This window comes from Ranitomeya variabilis, chromosome 8, assembly GCF_051348905.1.
Source record: "Ranitomeya variabilis isolate aRanVar5 chromosome 8, aRanVar5.hap1, whole genome shotgun sequence".
Classification (NCBI taxonomy): Eukaryota; Metazoa; Chordata; class Amphibia; order Anura; family Dendrobatidae; genus Ranitomeya; species Ranitomeya variabilis.
The window spans coordinates 104812050-104833338 of NC_135239.1; the positions used below are offsets into that span (position 1 = coordinate 104812050).

The 21289-nt window shown below is 41.7% G+C and overlaps 1 protein-coding gene across 1 annotated transcript in view; it reads left to right on the top strand.

Annotated features, from left to right (window-relative positions):
- The window catches only part of HMCN1 (hemicentin 1), a 768245-nt gene extending 747654 nt beyond the window's left edge, over positions 1 to 20591 (top strand). Inside the window, exons 103-106 of the mRNA XM_077275842.1 lie at positions 517 to 645; positions 742 to 861; positions 7367 to 7493; positions 20118 to 20591. Coding sequence (XP_077131957.1) covers positions 517 to 645; positions 742 to 861; positions 7367 to 7493; positions 20118 to 20484 — 743 coding nt within the window. The 3' untranslated portion in view covers positions 20485 to 20591. The remainder of the gene's footprint in view (positions 1 to 516; positions 646 to 741; positions 862 to 7366; positions 7494 to 20117) is intronic.
- Positions 20592 to 21289: the final 698 nt, after the last annotated feature.

Here is a 21289-nt window from a genome sequence, read left to right on the forward strand (position 1 = left end):
GGTATGAAGAGATTGGGAGATGATTTCCTGTCGAATGTGGTCAATTTTTTCTTTGAAGTAATTGGCCAGATCGTCAGCGCGGAGATCTGTGGTTGGGGCCTGCTCTCTTGGGTTGAGTAGGGACTGGAAAGTGTCAAAGAGACGTTTAGGGTTATTTGACAGTGAGGTGATGAGGGTGTTGAAATAGGTTTGTTTGGAGAGGTGAAGGGCAGAGTTGTATGTTTTTAGCATGAACTTATAATGGATGAAATCTTTGGGTAGATTAGATTTTCTCCACAGACGTTCAGCGCACCTGGAGCACCGCTGCAGGAAACATGTTTGCAGCGTGTGCCATGGTTGTCGCCGTCTGTGCCGAGTTGTTCTATGTATAGGAGGGGCAGCTTCATCCAGGGCACTTTGCAGTGTTTCATTGTAATGCTTCAGAGCAGAATCAGGACATGAGATGGAGGAGATTGGGGCCAATGAGGACTGCAAGTTCATGGTTGTATGTAAAAATTCTTTATTCTTTTGTCTTAGATATTAATGAGTGCAGAGAGGCTGAACATCGGTGCAAAAATAACCAAATATGTGAAAACATGCATGGTAGTTATGCCTGTGTTTGTCCACGAGGGTTCAGGTCTGAAGGTCCCGGGAAATCTTGTGTAGGTAAGTCACATTCAGATTGAGGGCTGTATTCCATGTTTGCATTATAATATTGTTATAATGTAATAATTATCTCACTCATTTATTTATTCTACATAGACATTAATGAATGTGACAATCAAGATATATGCCAACATGAATGTAGAAATGTGCTCGGAAGTTACCAGTGTGTCTGCCCACCTGGTTATCAACTCATGGCCAATGGAAAGTCATGTCAAGGTATGTCCAGGCAGTATTCAGGGGTGACACAATCAAGGTCTTAAGAGGTGGTATCGTGATCATCCCCATAAGGGTCGGAGCCCGGTTTGAAGTAGCAGGCTACTCCTAGAAGAGAGTTCTTTCCTGCAGTTTCACGACAAGCAGAGAACGCTTGACCCTGTAGCAGCCTTGGCATGTATTCCACATGAATGCTGCATTCTGGATCGATGTGACGTTGGCAGCCAAAATTTCTATTACAGTTATGAATCAGTGGGATGATGCTGAGTTTTCGTTTTGTCAGTAAAATTTTGATTAATCCTGATGAAGGGGTCAGTCCAACCCTGAAATGCTTAGATGAAATAGCTAATAAATAATAAACCACCACAAAATGCCAACCGCATCCACGGAACTTACATTAGCAGCCATTTTGATCTGGTAACCCTGAAAGGATTCATCACATCATTTTGACTGTGTGACAGATGGCAGTGGTATATTACATTTTTCAAATGCAGAAGCATCTCACTCACTCACTCACTCAGAATTCTAGTGAAAATGATGGTTGGCGATATCCCATAGATCCAGAGGTCAATGTTTGTGTGGCACACAGCCCAAGTCTACTGGAGGATGAAGAGCTCATGGAATTGATGGGATTCTTAATTGTGTGTGAGGAGCTATGGGCTATGGAGGATGGGGGAATTAGTGCACATCAAGGTCAAAATTGGGTTTATTACTTTGTGGTGGCACACATGGCTGCAACTTAAATGTGGAAGACATCAATTGAGGGGCATGAAACATGGCTATACCAATAATTTGTTTGGTACCAAAGGGGAAAGAAGATGCTTATAGACCCAAGAAACGGAACTGGGGGATGCATACAAACAACATACTGGTGGGTGAACTAGTCCAATAAATTTGCATGAGGGCCCACAGTATTTTAGTTACACTCCAGGCAATATTGTTTAATGTTGAAAAGTTTTGGATAATTCAGTCACATGTGGAAGAGGTTTTATAGCAGATATTCCTTGAAAACAGCAAACATTTTCACCAACAAAAATTATTTTGTTTATTGGGCTTTCTAATGAAGATTAATTCAGCAGAGAACTGCCACAACTTGGGTGGTTGAAATCTGTAGTAATTCAATAAAATGTTACATTTTGAAATCAAATATGTAGTTGATTTCCACTGATGGTACACAGCAAGAGAATAAAAGCTCAATTCTCCCTTCTGTTACAAGAGCAGTTGTCAATCCCTGTTGGAAAAGAGACTCCACACTCTCCATCCAATACGATTCTATGCTGAACGTTTTCATAACATAATTCTTAAATGGACGCTGTACTTTCAGACTGCTCGATCTTAGTTCATGGACAATGTGAATTTGATAGATAATTTAAATACACAATCACTTTATTTAAAAATTATGTCCTCTGACTCAAAAGTCACTCCATAGTGTTGGCCACTAGGTGGATCCCTTCAGCCTAACTTTCTGCGCGCTGCCTGTTGTAAAGTATCATCCATATCTAGCAGCAAAGACGGTAAGTCAGATCACAGGATGAGGCTGTGACTGTTTGTCTTTTTGTGTTTCATCTTTTGTTTCTTAATCCATATAATGGCATAAAAAGTGTCAAGCTTTAAGTTCAGGGCAGGCAAGCCATTAGACTGTGGTAAGAGCAATGTATGCTGGGAATTAAGAGAAAGGAAGTTGCATCTACAATGCTGACAGTGTGCTGATGAAGAGGAACTGCACAATCAAAAAGGGTGGAAAGTTGCAAATCATAAGAATCAGGAGAATTCTTTTATCTAACAGAGTGAAATGTGCCAAAATATTTTTGCTGATGAGCACAACACCACCATGCTTTTCTATAGATTTTGTGTGAAAATACATGTACACTTAAAAAATAGTACATCTCCAAATACAAGTCCGGATGGTAGCTATCAAGAGCCCTGCTGCAGACTTACAGCAGGAGTCTGTGCACGTGTTACAGAAGGACAGAGAGAGAGTAAGGAGTGCCGCGGTGAGCTTACCTGCCAGAGCGCAGGTCCTGAAACACGTGAACTCCGTTGGAGTGGGTGGAGGCGGAGTCTGACGCTGATTGGTGGCAGTGACCGGCGGAAGCGGAGCGTAGTCTGAACGTGCCGAAGTCAAGCCGGGAGATCGATGAAGTGCCAAAAGGGTGAGACGTAAGCGTGGTCGGGACATAGCAAAAGGTTGGAGAGCCGAAGATAGCGGTGCAGTACAAATGGGGCAGACAGGGGGGAAGTTAGAGTACCAAGCCGAAAGTCAGAGCCAGAAACAGACAATTAGCACAGAGTCACAAGACAAAGCACATAAAACAGACCAAGTCATACACAAGAAAGCAAATGGACTAAACATTATGCAAGCACCCCTGGGGGTCAGACATGCAGCCAAGACAGATGTATCACTGACAAGGATCCCCAGATGAAGGCTGATAAATATAGCCCTCCCCAAACCAGAAGGAGGCTATACAACTTAACCCTGAGAGGACAGGGAAGGAACCCTGTCCACAACATGACAGTACCCCCTCTTAACGGGAGGACATTAGCAAAAGGTCGAGGAGCCAAAGATAGTGGTACAGTACAAATGGGGCAGACAGGAGGGAAGTTAGAGTACCAAGCCGAAGGTCAGAGCCAGAAACAGACAATTAGCACAGAGCCTCAAGGCAAAGCACAGAACGAGAAAACAGACTGAGTCATACACAAGAAAGCAAACGGACTAAACAGTATGCAAGCACACCAGGGGGTCAGATACACAGCCAAGACAGATGTATCACTGACAAATATAGCCCTCCCCAAACCAGAAGGAGGCTATACAAATTAACCCCGAGAGGACAGGGAAGGAATCCTGTCCACAACCATGGCAGTAGCAGTGCATTCCAAGGAAGCTATGGGAAATGACATATTATGGTAAATTTTCAGTGTTTTAATATCTTCTGTAAATCAATCCAAAATTTAGCTGTATAATTTCCCTTTACCTCCTATATGAAATATTGCATATTCAGAGTCTACTTATGATAATCCTTTTTGTGTAAAATCAAAATTACTTCCCCTCACGCTTTTATTAATTTTAGCATGATCTTTCAGAATTGACATCTATTTCTGAAATCCCTTTGAATGTGTGTGTGTGTGTGTGTACATATTGCATATATATATATGCATACAGTGATGGAAGAAAGTGTTAGCAACCATTAAATTGTTCCAGCAAATTAGGTATTTCTTCCAGAAAATTAGTGCAATTACAAATGTTTTGTTACAATCTGGCTTCCGTTCCCATCACTCAACTGAAACTGCCCTAACTAAAATCACCAATGACCTACTAACTGCCAGGAACAAGCGACACTACTCTGTCCTCCTTCTCCTGGACCTGTCTTCTGCCTTTGACACTGTGGACCACTCCCTTCTGCTACAAATCCTATCATCTCTTGGCATCACAGACTTGGCCCTTTCCTGGATCTCATCATATCTGACAGATCGGACATTCAGTGTCTCCCTCCGCCACACCACCTCCTCACCTCGCCCCTTGTCAGTTGGTGTTCCTCAAGGCTCTGTTCTAGGACCCCTACTCTTCTCCATCTACACCTTCGGTCTGGGACAGCTCATAGAATCCCACGGTATGCAGTACCATCTCTATGCTGATGACACGCAGATCTACCTATCCGGACCTGACCTCACCTCCTTACTTACCAAAATCCCGCACTGTCTGCCTGCTATTTCAGCCTTCTTTTCTGCTCGCTTTCTACAACTGAACATGGACAAAACAGAATTCATCATCTTTCTCCATCTCACTCTACCCCTCCACCAGACCTATCCATCAATGTCAATGGCTGCTCACTTTCCCCAGTCCCACACGCCCGGTGCCTCGGGGTGATCCTCGACTCTGCCCTCTTTTTCAAGCCACATATCCAAGCCCTTGCCTCCTGCCGCCTCAAACTCAAAAACATTTCCCGGATCCGCGCATTCCTTGACCGTGACACCACAAAAACACTAGTGCATGCCCTTATCATCTCCCGCCTCGACTACTGCAACCTCCTACTCTCTGGACTCCCCTCTAGCACTCTGGCACCACTCCAATCCATCCTACACTCTGCTGCTCGACTAATCTACCTGTCTCCCCGCTATTCCCCAGCCTCTCCCCTATGCCAAGCCCTTCACTGGCTTCCTATTGCCCAGAGACTCCAGTTCAAAACCCTCACAATGACCTACAAAGCCATCCACAACCTATCTCCTCCATACATCTGTGACATGATCTCCCGGTACCTACCAACACGCAACCTCCGATCCTCTCAAGACCTCCTTCTCTACTCCCCTCTCATCTCTTCTTCCCACAACCGCATCCAAGACTTCTCCTGTGCTTCCCCCATACTCTGGAACTCTCTACCCCAGCACATCAGACTCTCGCCTACCATAGAAACTTTCAAAAAGAACCTGAAGACTCACCTCTTCCGACAAGCCTACAGCCTGCAGTGATCCTGAACCTACTGAACCGCCGCACAACCAGCTCTGCCCTCTCCTAGTGTATCATCACCCATCCCCTGCAGATTGTGATCCCTCGCGGGCAGGGTCCTCCCTCCTTATGTACCCGTGTGCCTTGTTTTTTTTTTGTTTGTTTTTTTGCTCATGTCTAATGTATTTGTCTATATTTGCCCCGTATTTCACATGTACAGTGCCATGGAATAAATGGCGCTATAAAAATGAATAATAATAATAAAAAAAATAATAATTATACATATTTTTATTTCCTTTGTGTGTATTGGAACAACAGACAAAAATAGAAAAAAAAGGCAAACTGGACACAATTTCACACAAAACCCCCAAAATGGGTCTGACAAAGTTGGCACCTTTTCAATCTTGTGGTTAAACAACTTTGTTTCAAGCATGTGATGCTCATTCAAACTCACCTGGGGCAAGTAACTGGTGTGGGCAATATGAAAGTCACACCTAAAACCAGATAAAAAGGGAGAAGTTGACTCAATCTTTGCATTATGTGTCTGTGTGTGCCACACTAAGCATGGAGAACAGTAAGAGGAGAAGAGAAATAAAATTGTTGAAAAATATCAGCAATCTCAAGGTTACAAGTCTATCTCAAGAGATCTTGATGTTCCTTTTTCCACATTGCACAACATAATCAAGAAGTTTACAACCCATGGCACTCAAGCTAATCTTCCTGGACATGCAAGGCAGAGAGAAATTGATGAAAGGCTGCAGAGAATGATTCAGACAGTGGATATGCAGCCCAAATCAAGTTCCAAAGAAGTTCAAGCTGTTCTGCAGTCTCGGGGTGCATCAGTGTAAGTATGAAATATCTGTCCACATTTGAATGAAATGAAATGCTATGGCAGGAGACCCAGGAGCACCCCACTGCTGACACATAAGAAATCTAGACTGCAGTTTGCCAAAATGTACGTGAGTAAGCCAAAATCCTTCTGGGAAATCGTCTTGTGAATAGATTAGAAAATAGACATTTTTGGTAAAGCACATCATTCTACTGTTTATCAAAAATGAAATAAGGCTACAAAGAAAATAACACCATTCTTATAGTCAAATATGGTGGAGGTTCAAAGATGTTTGGGGTTATTTTGCTGCCTCTGGCATTGGATGCCTTGACAGTGCAAGGCATTATGAAATCTGAAGATTACCAAAAGGATTTTTGGTTGCAATATAATACCCAGTGTCAGAAATCTGGGTTTGCATCCTTGGTCATGGGTCTTCCAGCAGGACAATGACCCCAAACATACTTCGAGAAGCACCCAGACATGGATGGATAGAAAGTGCTTAAGAGTTCTCAAGTGGCCAGCAATGAGTCCAGATCTAAAGGATCTTAAAATTGCTATTGGAAGAAAGCACCCTTCAAATAGTTGTGGAGCAGTTTGCAAAAGAAGAGTGGTCCAAAATGCCAGTTGAGAGGTGTAAGAAGCATGTTGATGTTTATAGGAAGCGATTTATTGCAGTTACTTATTCCAAAGAGTGTACAACTAAATATTAAGTTGAGGGTGCCAACAACTTTATTAGACCCATTTTGAGGGTTTTATGTCAAATTATGTCCAATTTGTCTTTTTTTTTCTCAGTTTTTTGTGTTGTTCCAATACACACAAAGGAAATAAACATGTGTATAATAAAACATGTGTAATTGCAATAATTTTCTGGGACAAATTTCATTTTCTGGAACAATTTCAAGGGTGTCAACACTATCAGCCATGACTGTATCTTCAGTTACCCAAAGAATGTTGTGTGCTTTAAAAAAGTAAACAGTGGAGCTGTAAGATAAAAACTAAAGATGAAGAAGCAGCAGCTCACGGTGTGTCTACTATTATGTTTAATCCTTTCAGTCTTCATACTGTTGAGAATGTGTCATTTCCTTATTTTTGAGGGCTTCAGACAGATAGAGTGCCAGAGTAAAGAGGTTATATGTAGGGTGTGTCAATTATGGGTTTCTTTGAACAACTTGTGTTATTTCTAGCTAAAGCAAATTTATGTATTCTAACAACTATGTCATTTGCACATTTACTCACAGATATTGATGAATGCCTTCTCCAAAATATTCAATGTGATCCAAACCAGATGTGCTTTAACATGAGGGGAAGTCATCAATGCATCGATACCCCTTGCCCTCCAAACTACCTACGAGACTCTTCTTCTGGGTATGTTATACTTACTAGTTTATTTTATGTACTGAAAACAGTGTATACTTGTCAATTTTGTTGAAGGTATTGCTAACCTTTCCCCCCCAATATAGTAAATTCCAAAACCCTGTAGCGATAACTGAATCTTTTGAAATTCTAATCCGTTAGACTCAACAGATTTTTCCCACACATTATATTCACAGCAAATCCATTTTCTGCAAATTGCAATTCTTCAAAGCTTCCAGTTGCCTTGTAGTACTGTATATGTCCATTGTTTTAGGGATCTCTATTCATTTCTCTATTGCTGAACTCTGAGCTCTGGTGTTCTTTCAATTATGAAATAAAAATGGCTGCTGCATTCCGTGATTCAGCTTTTATACTGGCTAGGATAGTCTCTCCAGATTGTCTGCTCTGTTCCATGTGATGGGATAGCTGCAAGGAATTATGGAAAAATCCAGGTGACTGTGCACGGAGATTCATGTGTGCCTTCTGTAGTTGATGCAGTCTTCTCCAATTTTTAAAATGACAGCAAAAATTTTTTAAAATTTGACAAATAGTGCAATTTGAATGGCACACTTTTAAGTTTGCCAAAACCTGCAAATTTTATCAAACTGTAAACAAGTTTTATTTGCATCAAATTGATTCTATCATCTCTAACCTATGTATTTCCTCCACTGCATGGCAATTTTCAAGTTTGAATTTAGTCATTGTTAAATAAGTAAGGTGTACGGATCAAGCAACTATCTACCAGCACATGACACTCACAAGTTACCTTATAGGCTATAGACACTTTTGTCCTGATTTTTTTATTGTTCATTTCCTTTCTAAATGCACATCTAAGCAATATGTCAGTCTTCAATAAAATAAATTCCTACCATTTTAATGATGTACTTTAAAGAGGTTGTCTGCTACTTTTTCATTGATGACCTATCCTTAAGTGCACTTATGGAGCTCACCATCTTCTGATAGTGGCCACTGCAGGGTACTACACATCCGCGTCCTATTGAATAGGAGGCGGATGTGCAGTACAAAACCTCGGTCACTACCAGAAGGCGGCCAGCTAAGTACTTCCAGCCGGCGGCCACCACTGCCGACACCAATAACAGCTAATAAGCAGGGGTGCCTGTTGACAGACTCTGACCAATCAGATATTGATGAACTATCCTAAGGATAGGTCATCCATGAAAAACTAGTGGACAATCTCTCCAAGTTCTTCATCTAGCTGCTGCTGGGCACAGACTGAAGCATCCATCATTTGTCAGAATTGACAGATTACAAGTCCTTCAGAAACATCCATTCTAGGCTGTTTTCTTTTATTTTTGGTCCTTACAACCCTAAGTGATGTTGCTTAGATATTTTAATACATTTTAATGTAAATTTTGTGTTTTTGTCTAACAAAAAATTATATTCTGTTTTATTTTCTAACATAAAAGCAGTGATACATACTGTATATTAACCAATTCAGGACACAACTATTTTGGCTTTGAAGACACAACCCAATAATTTTTGAGTTAATATTGCCAAATTCTTCTAGTGTACTTCTGTGTATATGTGAAGGGGCGGGGGATGGATGGAAACAAAACAGGAATTTGAAGCATACTCTAAGGTTTCCTTTTTATGTTGTATTATTGAACAATAACTGAATATATTGTTTAGGTCAACGTCTATTAGACTTGATGAGGCTATTGCAATTATTGTCAAAATTAATTTCACAATGGCTGTATAATCCTGATTTTAAAATGACCATTTTAGCATAAGTATAAAGAGGATAGAGATTGAGCCCATAAATAAAAGTGCATTCAATCTTCACTCGCCCAGTGTGACTGACAGCTGCAGCTTGTACAGAGCAGTGTGAGATTTACTGTAAAGGCCCCGTCTCACATAGCGAGATCGCTAGCGAGATCGCTGCTGAGTCACAAGTTTTGTGACGCAACAGCGACCTCCATAGCGATCTCGCTATGTGTGACACGTACCAGCGATCAGGCCCCTGCTGCGAGATCGCTGGTCGTGTCAGAATGGCCTGGACCTTTTTTTGGTCGTTGAGGCCCCGCTGACATCGCTGAATCGGTGTGTGTGACACCGATCCAGCGATGTCTTCACTGGTAACCAGGGTAAACATCGGGTTACTAAGCGCAGGGCCGCGCTTAGTAACCCGATGTTTACCCTGGTTACCAAAAAAAACAAACAGTACATACTCGCCTTTCGGTGTCCCTTGCCGTCTGCTTCCTGCTCTCACTGACTGCCGGCCGTACAGTGAGAAGTGAGAGCACAGCAGTGACGTCACCGCTGCGCTCTGCTCTCACTGTACGGCGGCTCAGTGAGAGCAGGAAGCAGACGGCAAGGGACACCGAAAGGCGAGTATGTACTGTTTGTTTTTTTTGGTAACCAGGGTAAACATCGGGTTACTAAGCGCGGCCCTGCGCTTAGTAACCCGATGTTTACCCTGGTTACCCGGGTGCTGCAGGGGGACTTCGGCATCGTTGAAGACAGTTTCAACGATGCCGAAGTCGTTCCCCTGATCGTTGGTCGCTGGAGAGAGCGGTCTGTGTGACAGCTCCCCAGCGACCACACAGCGACTTACCAACGATCACGGCCAGGTCATATCGCTGGTCGTGATCGTTGGTAAATCGCTTAGTGAGACGGGGCCTTAAGTGGTGGGTGGGGAGTGCCAGTAGCGCAGGAACCTACTAAAGGTCCATATCGCCACCATTTCTGTTCTCTGATGAACATCTGGGTTTCCCAGGAGATTGTGATATTTCCTATATACTGCAATACTTAATATGATTTTAGGTTGCTGTCCCTGGGTTGCAATGAAGATAAGGTTATAAAATAAATTGAAAAATAATTAAGAATGAAAGTTTGAATCTCTCCCATTTTTCCAGTTAAAAAAAACCCATATGATATTGTGTCTGTAAAAGTCCAACCTATGAATTTATAAATTTAACTAATATGGTAAACGACCTAAGGAAAACAAATCAAAATGTCAGATTTGTCATATGTTTGTAAAAAAAAAAAAAAGTGAATTGTGTCTCTGCTTTCTGTTGTAACTTTTTTGTCTTCAGTTAATGGAACTGAGAGAGTGCTTGTTCTTTGCGCATAAAGCTAATATTTTTTATTAAAACCACTTATTGATTGTTTTCATGGATACCATGCAAAGTTTTGATTGCTTTTCATTGCCTTTTATAGGGCATAGTTAGAAGGCCTTTCATTTAAATTGGATGGAGAATGTAACGCAGTGCTTGGACTGGTCGGTGGCTCCCCCAAATAAAACATGATAGCTTCTTGTACTTCTGTGCAGCTGTCATGCTCAGATTAGGAGAGCTGCTGACCAGTCCGAGCATTGCATTCCGATCTCCGTTTAATTTATACAGCCGTGCCCTTTGGGAAATTCTGGCAAACAAAACAATTCTAGCTTTCAATTTGTTTTTCAATTTCCATGGAAATACACAGTAAAAATAAAGATGTTATTTTTTTACATTTTGATGTGATTTATGTTAGGGTTTGCGGAACGCACCGAATATATTTTTTGATGTGATTGGTGCGTTCGCAACCCGGGATCCACCGTGCAGGAAATATCCTGCCGCTAAGAGAATGGCGGCACAATATGGCGGTATTAACCAGCTCTGTTAGCTTCACAGAGCCGCCGAGAAAGCAAAGCTCTGTGCCCTGTTAACTCTCACAGAGACACAGGCTAACTACCCAGAAGAGAGCAGTCAGTGGTCATGCATGCACACAACACTCCTCACCGGAGGTGCCAGCATTCTAGGGGCTTATTTCAGCCGGGTCCCTGAACACATTCACGCATATGACCACAGTGGCGCAAAGCATGTAACTTTAGAAGATACTAGCGCATGGCCGTGCGGCCATGCGAGCCTTAACCCTTATCCGGCTGAATAGGTACAATTGTAACTATTCCGTTTTAAAATTGCAATAACTTTTTTTTGAAAAGACGTAGAGGGCTGAAATTTCGTGACATCTCTACATTTTTGGTCCAGAATATATTGGCCAAATTTCAATAAAATATCTCCACCCGCTTCCGAGATAAGGGGTCGAGATCTTTTTGCATCCATAACAAGCTGCATAGGTACAAATGTACCTCATATATTTTGAATGAAGATAATGCAAGGGAAAAAGCATAAATTTTTTTTTAATGATAATGCTATTTAACTATTATAAACAAGTAAAAAACTGTTCATTTACATTATAAAAGAAAATGTAAGAAACTTTTTTTTATTGATTTTCTTTACAAGTAATGCATGTTGGCTTTGCTACAGAGTGTTCATCGCAAATGGGTTTCACACAAACCACACAAGACTTTCTAGTCTTGCGTTGTTTTCGCCTCAGGTCTCTGCAGACATAGCAACTACCAACAACAGGGGAGGGTCCACGACTACCATGAGGTATGTTGGGGCCAGCTGCTGGCTGCGATGCTACCACAATGCATCGTCCAAGCACCATTTCTACTGCACCTCGAAGAAAATGGTTTCTCATTATCATTTTGTTTGTACTACGATCTTCAATTGCAATCATACACAGCTGATTTGCGAGATCTTTCAGGAACTTTCTTCGTTGATCCTTTGCCCTGAAGCTTGGATTGTGTTCTCTGTAGATGATGTAGGATGCTAACCCACTGACATCAATCATATTGTAGAAAAATGCCAAAGTCCAACGTGATGTTCGTCGTTTCACAGTGTACTCTCCCAACATTTTATCCATAACATCAACGCCACCTTTTGTTATGTTGTAGTATTTTATTATCTCTGGCTTGGCTGCTAGTGTCTCTTCAACTTCTCCCGTCATGTGCATAGATGATAGAAGCACGACTGATTTGTTCTTCTTTGGTACATATGAACAGACTGTTGCATCATGATTGTAGGCAAAATTTGTCGAGTTTACAGGCCTTTCTTTGGCAGGCTGCATGTTGTTAGGTAGGAACCTTTTGTTTTTTCTCACTGTACCAACTAGTGTCATGTTCCAGGAGTTCAATACCTTAGCTAGTTCCATGGTTGTAAAGAAGTTATCGGTGGTGACATTTCTTCCAGAGCCTTTATACGAGCTCACTAGGTCCAATACTGTTCGTTCTCCAATGTTTACTTGTCGAGGACCATCAGTTGGTTTCCCAGTGTAGAGCTGACCTTGTAAAGGGTAGGCATTTGATGAGTCACAAGCCCAGAAAATCTTTATGCCATATTTAGCTGGTTTTGAAGGTATATACTGGGTAAATTTAGTATGACCTCTAAATGGAAATAATTGCTCGTCGACGGTGATACAATGATATGGCTTGTAGGCTCTCTCCAGATTACTGTTCAGCATTGTCCAGATGTCCCGTATTGGTGCAGCTTTATCTGTTTGCACACGTTCTGCACGTGTATTTTCGTTGTCAAACCTGATAAATCTGAGTATCATCTTGAAGCGGTCACGAGACATGGCTGCACGTATAAGAGGCAGAGCAGCAACATTCCACATTTCCTCCAGATTCTCTTTGTTGGCTCTGTGCACACCAGCAGCAATCAGTATGCCCAAAAATGCATGAAGTTCAGTTTCAGTAAATTGCTTGAATGTTTTTTGTGGTGGCCGTTTGGAAGAATCAGGAAAACGTTGTACCAGTTCGTTGTTGTAAGCATCACAAACTCTCTTGGCCTTTCGATTCGTTTCCCGTAATATGATGTCACACATCTCGGGAGTCATGATGGACTTGAATAGCTCTTTTGCTGTATATAGGTTGCTGATTGCTGCAGGGCCACCTCTTTGTCGTAGGACATTACGAGATTTTGTTTGTGCATTTGGCAGTGGATTACTGCACCATTGAGTTTCATCCTTAGCAGTCCAAATGTCGCCTGCACTTTGAGGCACAGAATCATCCTCAACACTTTCGTCTGATTTGTATTCATTTTCATGCTCTATGACCATTTCTTGTTCAATGTCTGAATCTTCTTCAGTAACATCCACTTGTGGTACATAGTTTTCATCATCAGATGCAACATATGGTTCATCCTCATGCTCAGAATCAGATTCTTCTAGCATTCGCATTATTTCGTCAGACGTAAATCTGTAAATATGAAAAAATGTAAAATAAATAATTTTCCGAAATACTACATTATTGGCTTTTCACAAAATTATACTAACCTGCAAACACGTTTTCTTGGATTATGGCGGAAACTAGATCCAGCATTACTATCACTCATGATGACTTGCTAGATGAATTTTGGCTTCGTATTTTGTGCTGAATATAAATAAAACATCGTAAAACAATATGTAGATACTAATTATTATCCATTTTTCGTATAAAAATTATACCTATAGTGATAAGTTTCATACAAAATATATGTAAGCCAAGTCCAGGCTGAAAGACAATTTGACTGTTCTGTCCCCACATAATGAGAATAAAGGTATAACTGGCTGTTAGATGCTGTGAGACTTTCCTACCTTCGTTTCCAAGAAATTGAAGACTTCACAAGCCTAGAAATGTGTGCTCACAGCAATGAGATGAACAGCAAAATGGCTAATGAGAGGAGGGAGGCAGGAAGACAAGTAGAAGCCACTCCCAGTTTGAATTAACTTAATTGACAGCAACATAAGTGACCAGTAACAACACTGAACAATAGATATCAGCATAACATTTGTAGCTGAATGAACTTTAGTTTCTGAAACCAAGTAACGTCTTCCCACAGTGGAGGTATATGTGAAGGTACAATTGTACCTATGCAGCCTGTTAAGGTTGTAAAATTATGCAGCCTGACAAGGGTTAAATAGCTGCAGCACGTACAGGACCTTCCAAAAGAGAACCAATGAGAGACTGCTACCGAGCCTGCGTACCTACAGGACCTTCCTAGAAAGACCAATAGATTTGGCTGCAGTACCTGAACATGTGACCCTTGATCTCCAGTGAGAGATCTTACCCTGGGCATGCTCAGTGTGTGCAAAGCAGGACTTAGTCCCAGAAAAGCCTGTTCGCCGTAGATCAGTGCAGGGTACAATAGCAGAGCCTGGAGAGGCAGCAATAACCCTTTGCACTGAATCAGACTCAGTGAGACGCTGGGACCGACGTCTCCGCTGAGCAGGCTCCACTGCGGCTGATGGAGAATGGGAGACCGCAGCAGACACGGATCGAGATTCCCCCTGTGCGGCAGAGGAAACTCGACTCCTAACAATTTAAACATTAAAAAAATAATGTACAGTACAGACCAAAAGTTTGGATACACCTTCTCATTAAAAGATTTTTCTATATTTTCATGACTATGAAAATTGTACATTCACACTGAACGCATCAGAATTATGAATTAACACATGTGGAATTATATAGTTAACAAAAAAGTGTGAAACAACTGAAAATATGTCTTCTATTCTAGGTTCTTCAAAGTAGCCACCTTTTGCTTTGATGACTGCTTTGCACACTCTTGGCATTCTCTTGATGAGCTTCAAGAGGTAGTCACAGGGAATGGTCTTCCAACAATCTTGAAGGAGTTCTCAGAGATGCTTAACACTTGTTGGTCCTTTTGCCTTCACTCTGGTCCAGCTCACCCCCAACCATCTCGATCTGTCAGGTCTGTGACTGTGGAGGCCAGGTCATCTGGCGTAGCACCCCACCACTCTCCTTCTTGGTCAAATAGCCCTTACACACCCTGGAGGTGTGTTTGGGGTCATTGTCCTGTTGAAAAATAAATGATAGTCCAACTAAACGCAAACCGGATGGAATAGCATGCCGCTGCAAGATGCTGTGGTAGCCATGCTGGTTCAGTATGCCTACAATCTATATATATAACTAGCTGTACTACCCGGCTTTGCCCGGGTTAATGACTGCTGTTAGCAAAATAGAATGTGTTAACAAAAATTTATTCTGCACGCAAAAACCACAAAACAAATAGATAGAAATGTAATTATTAAAAGGCAAAAACTAAGCTAATAGAAGCATTTCACAACATATATTAGCTTTGTTATACTGAGAATGTCTTTGTTGCCTATATTAACCAATCAGAGCTCAGATTAATTAACTGTAGCAAAATAGAAGCTGAGCTGTGATTGGTTGCTATTGGCAGCCTGATAAATCCCCAGCCAACAGGAAGCCCTCCCCCCTGGCAGTATATATTAGCTCACACATACACATAATAGACAGGTCATGTGACTGACAGCTGCCGTATTTCCTATATGGTACATTTGTTGCTCTTGTAGTTTGTCAGCTTATTAAATCAGATTTTTATTTTTGAAGGATAATACCAGACTTGTGTGTGTTTTAGGGCGAGTTTCATGTGTCAAGTTGTGTGTGTTGAGTTGCGTGTGGCGACATGCATGTAGCGACTTTTGTGAGATGAGTTTTGTGTGGTGACATGCGTGTAGCAACATTTTGTGTGTCGAGTTGCATGTGACAGGTTAGTGTAGCAAGTTGTGTGCAGCAAGATTTGTGCATGGCGAGTTTTGCGCATGGCGAGTTTTATGTGTGGTGCGTTTTGAGTATGTGCAAGTTTTGTGTGAGGCAATTTTAGCATGTGTTGCAACTTTTGTACATGTGGCAATTTTTCTGTGTGTGCAAGTTTTGCATGAGGGGAGTTTTCCGTGAGGTGAGTTTTGCACGTGTGGCGAGTTTTGTGTGAGCCTAGTTTTGCATATGGCGAGTTTTGCATGTAGCGAGTTTTGCGCGTGGCGAGTTTTGAGCGGTGACTTTTGTGTTTCGACTTTTATGTGGCGAGGTTGGTGTGTGTGTGGTGAAATGTGTGCTGAGGGTCGTATATGTGTTCAAGCACGTGGTAGTGTGTGGCGCATTTTGTGTTTGTGTTCATATCCCTGTGTGTGGTGAGTATCCCATGTCGGGGCCCCACCTTAGCAACTGTACAGTATATACTCTTTGGTGCCATCGCTCTCATTCTTTAAGTCCCCATTGTTCACATCTGGCAGCTGTCAATTTTCCTCCAACACTTTTCCCTTCACTTTTTCCCCATTATGTAGATAGGGGCAAAATTGTTTGGTGAATTGGAATGCGCGGGGTTAAAATTTCACCTCACAACATAGCCTATGACGCTCTCGGGGTCCAGACGTGTGACTGTGCAACATTTTGTGGCTGTAGCTGCGACGGTGCAGATGCCAATCCCGGACATACACACATACATACATACACACATTCAGCTTTATATATTAGATATACCTGTATGTAATCTCCTGTATATAGTATATACCTGTGTGTCATCTCACCTATATATAGTATATATCTGTGTGTCATCTCCTCCTGTATATAGTATATACCTGTATGTCATCTCCTCCTATACATAGCATATACCTGTATGTCATCTCCTCCTGTATATACTATATACCTGTAGGTAATCTGCTCCTGTATATAGTATATACCTGTGTGTCATCTCCTCCTGTATATAGTATATACCTGTATGTCATCTCCTCCTGTATGTAGTATGTACCTGTATGTCATCTCCTCCTCTATATAGTATATACCTGTGTGTCATCTCTCCTGTATATAGTATATATCTGTGTGTCATCTCCTCCTGTATATAGTATATACCTGTGTGTCATCTCCCCTGTAAATAGTATATACCTGTGTGTCATCTCCTCCTGTATATAGTATATATCTGTATGTCATCTCCTCCTGTATTAGCCCTCGTTCACACGTTATTTGGTCAGTATTTTTACCACAGTATTTGTAAGCTAAATTGGCAGCCTGATAAATCCCCATCCAACAGTAAGCCCACCCCCTGGCAGTATATATTAGCGCACACATACACATAATAGACTGGTCATGTGACTGACAGCTGCCGGATTCCTTTATGGTACATTTGTTGCTCTTGTAGTTTGTCTGCTTATTAATCAGATTTTTATTTTTGAAGGATAATACCAGCCTTGTGTGTGTTTTAGGGCGAGTTTCGTGTGTCAAGTTGTGTGTGTTGAGTTGCGTGTGGCGACATGCGTGTAGCAACTTTTTGTGTGTCGAATTGCATGTGACAGGTTAGTGTAGCAAGTTGTGTGCAGCAAGTTTTGCGCATGGCGAGTTTTGTGCGTGGCGAGTTTTATGTGTGGTGCCTTTTGAGTATGTGCAAGTTTTGTGTGAGGCAACTTTTGCACGTGTTGCTACTTTTGTGCATGTGGCAATTTTTCTGCGTGTGCAAGTTTTGCGTGTGGCGAGTTTTCCATGAGGTGAGTTTTGCACGTGTGGCGAGTTTTGCATGTGTAGAGTTTTGCGCATGGCGAGTTTTGAGCGGCGACTTTTGTGTTTCGATTTTTATGTGGCGAGGTTGGTGTATGTGTGGTGAAATGTGTGCTGAGGGTGATATATGTGTTCGAGCACGTGGTAGTGTGTGGCGCATTTTGTGTGTGTTCATATCCCCGTGGTGGTGTGGTGATTATCCCATGTCGGGGCCCCACCTTAGCAACTGTACAGTATATACTCTTTGGCGCCATCGCTCTCATTCTTTACGTCCCCCTTGTTCACATCTGGCAGCTGTTAATTTGCCTCCAACACTTTTCCTTTCATTTTTTCCCCATTATGTAGATAGGGGCAAAATTGTTTGGTGAATTGGAACGCGCGGGGTTAAAATTTCGCCTCACAACATAGCCTATGACGCTCTCGGGGTCCAGACGTGTGACTGTGCAAAATTTTGTGGCTGTAGCTGCGACGGTTCAGATGCCAATCCCGGACATACACACACACATACATACATACATACACACATACACATATTCAGCTTTATATATTAGATTGTCTAAGGGTTTTTCTGTCTGTCTGTCCTGGAAATCCCGCGTCTCTGATTGGGACCAATCAGCGACGGGCACAGCATGGCGACGATGATGTCATAAAGGTTGCCTCGACCAATCAGCGACGGGCACAGTCTGCCGTGAATTTGCCTCGACCAATCAGCGACGGGCACAGTATCGACGTAGATGTCATAATGGTTGCCATGGTGACGATGATGTCATAAAGGTTGCCTCGACCAATCAGCGACGGGCACAGTCTGCCGCGAATTCTGGAATCATCATTGTCCATATACTACGGGGACATGCATATTCTAGAATACCCGATGCATTAGAATCGGGCCACAATCTAGTTTTGAATAAATCCCCAACAGTGTCACCAGCAAAGCACCCCCACACCATCACACCTCCTCCTCCATGCTTCACGGTGGGAACCAAGCATGTAGAGTTAATCCTTTCACCTTTTCTGCATCGCATAAAGACATGGTGGTTGGAACCAAAGATCTCAAATTTGGACTCACCAAAGCACAGATTTCCACTGGTCTAATGTCCATTCCTTGGATTCTTTAGCCTAAACAAGTCTCTTCTGCTTGTTGCCTGTCCTTAGCAGTGGTTTCCTAGCAGCTGTTTTACCATGAAGGCCTGCTGCACAAAGTCTCCTCTTAACAGTTGTTGTAAAGATGTGTCTGCTGCTAGAACTCTGTGTGGCATTGACCTGGTCTCTAATCTGAGCTGCTGTTAACCTGCGATTTCTGAGGCTGGTGACTCGGATAAACTTATCCTCAGAGGCAGAGGTGACTCTTGGTCTTCCTTTCCTGGGGCAGTCCTCATGTGAGCCAGTTTCTTTGTAGCACTTGATGGTTTTTGCCACTGCACTTGGGGACACTTTCAAAGTTTTCCCAATTTTTCGGACTGACTGACCTTCATTTCTTAAAGTAATGATGGCCACTCATTTTTCTTTACTTAGCTGCTTTTTTCTTGCCATAAAACAAATTCTAACAGTCTATTCAGTAGGACTATCAGCTGTGTATCCACCAAACTTCTGCACAACACAACTGATGGTCCCAACCCCATTTATAAGGCAAGAAATCCAACTTATTAAACCTGACAGGGCACACCTGTGAAGTGAAAACCATTCCCGGCGACTAGCTCTTAAAGCTCATCAAAAGAATGCGAAAAGCGTGCAAAGCAGTCATCAAAGCAAAAGGTGTCTACTTTGAAGAACCTAGAATATAAGACATATTTTCAGTTGTTTCATACTTTTTTGTTAAGTATATAATTCCACATGTGTTAATTCATAGTTTTGATGCCTTCAGTGTGAATGTACAATTTTCATAGTCATGAAAATACAGAAAAATCTTTAAATGAGAAGGTGTGTCCAGACTTTTGGTCTGTACTGTATATATGCATGTATGTGTTTAAAAATATTTTGTAACACTTTCACATCTTTAAATAATCCTTTCAGAGGACTTGTTCTCCTTGTAGTGTATTGTGAAATTGGCGATCTTCTATGAAGCTCAGTCACAGACTCAGCCATCAGAAGGCTGCAGTGGAAAGCAATTGCAATTGTGTTGCACAGGATGTCAATGGCCATCAGAAGTGACACTTGGTTAAACTAATATGATCTGAGCTATGTGTTGGTTGCAGGTGATATAAGGCAGCCAGCACTTCCGCTGCATGGAGTGGGCTCATTTCCTAAACCCACTGCATCCAGTAATAGCACACAGCTGTCGCACTTGTATGTCAGTCATCATAACGTAATTGAAGCACCTTGCCACTCTTGTCCATGGGCTGTACTTGCTCTCCTTAGTCCCATTCACTTAATACCTGACCCAGTCGATGGACAAGAAAGAGTTTATTTTTGCAAGACAACAAATCAAATTGAATTGAAGTTGTTAACAGTTATTTGTTATCATATGACTAATGCCGTTTATCATGTTTGTGTAACACCAGGTACTGTTTGAAGAATTGTGCCCTGAATGATTTGGAGTGTGCTCTCAGCCCCTATGCACTGCAGTACAAACTGGTCTCACTTCCATTTGGTATTGCTGCCAATCAAGACTTAATTCGCCTGGTGGCATACACACAAGATGGAATATTACATCCAAGAACAACATTCCTTATACTTAATGAAGACCCAATGCTACCCTTCTCTATAAGGGAGGAACATATGAAAGGAGTGGTTTTTACCAACAGACCCCTGAAAGAGCCGGAAACCTACAGAATGAAAGTGAAAGCTTTATCATACAGCACAGAGCGCAGCATCGAGTATCAGACAACTTTTATTGTGTATATTTCTGTGTCTCCCTATCCCTATTGAGCTAACTGCAGTCTCCAATCTCATTCTGTGCTTCTCTGTAATTTAATACTTGAAAGACATTACAATCCACAAAATCCTTTTAGTGAATAAATTACAACAGTTTTTGTATCTGGTGTTCATGTTTCATTTGTAAACACCAAAGACTCATTACACATCACTCATTATGGGCGAATTACAGAATATGATGCATCAACTTTATACAAACACAATGGGGCTTAAAAAGAAAAGGATGAAATAAAATGGATTAAAACTGATTTCCATTATATAAGGCGACAGGCGAAATGTCAAATTACTTTGAAGAGCTCTGGAACCCCACCCAGTAGAGATGGTATAATCTTTTGAAATTTGAATATTTGCAAGATTCAGCAAATTAAAAAAAAAATTGTTTATAACACTCTGAGGTCCACTAGGACTTTATCCAATCCCTTTCAAGCTCTTTAACCCAAATACAACTTTAATAATGCTAAAGTGACCTTAACGTATGTGGCTATGGGTAACCACAATGTAACCGTTCTTCACTGCTGTGATGTCACACACTATTTGTAATGTATATTCACTGTTTATGACTTTTCCTTCCTATCTCCTTTGCTAAGCTGTGAGTTGTGACGTCCTCTCACTATCCAGATTCACCTCAAAATGATCGCTGAATTCCCTGTCTCTGCATTTATACAGGCTAGTTTAGTCTTTCCTGACTGTCATGTGAGTGCTCTACGGCTGCCATTTTTGTCAATTTGTGCAAATTGAATTGCAAATTATTCAAATCCGCCAGTTTCAGTGAATTACATAACTACTGCACAAAGTCGAT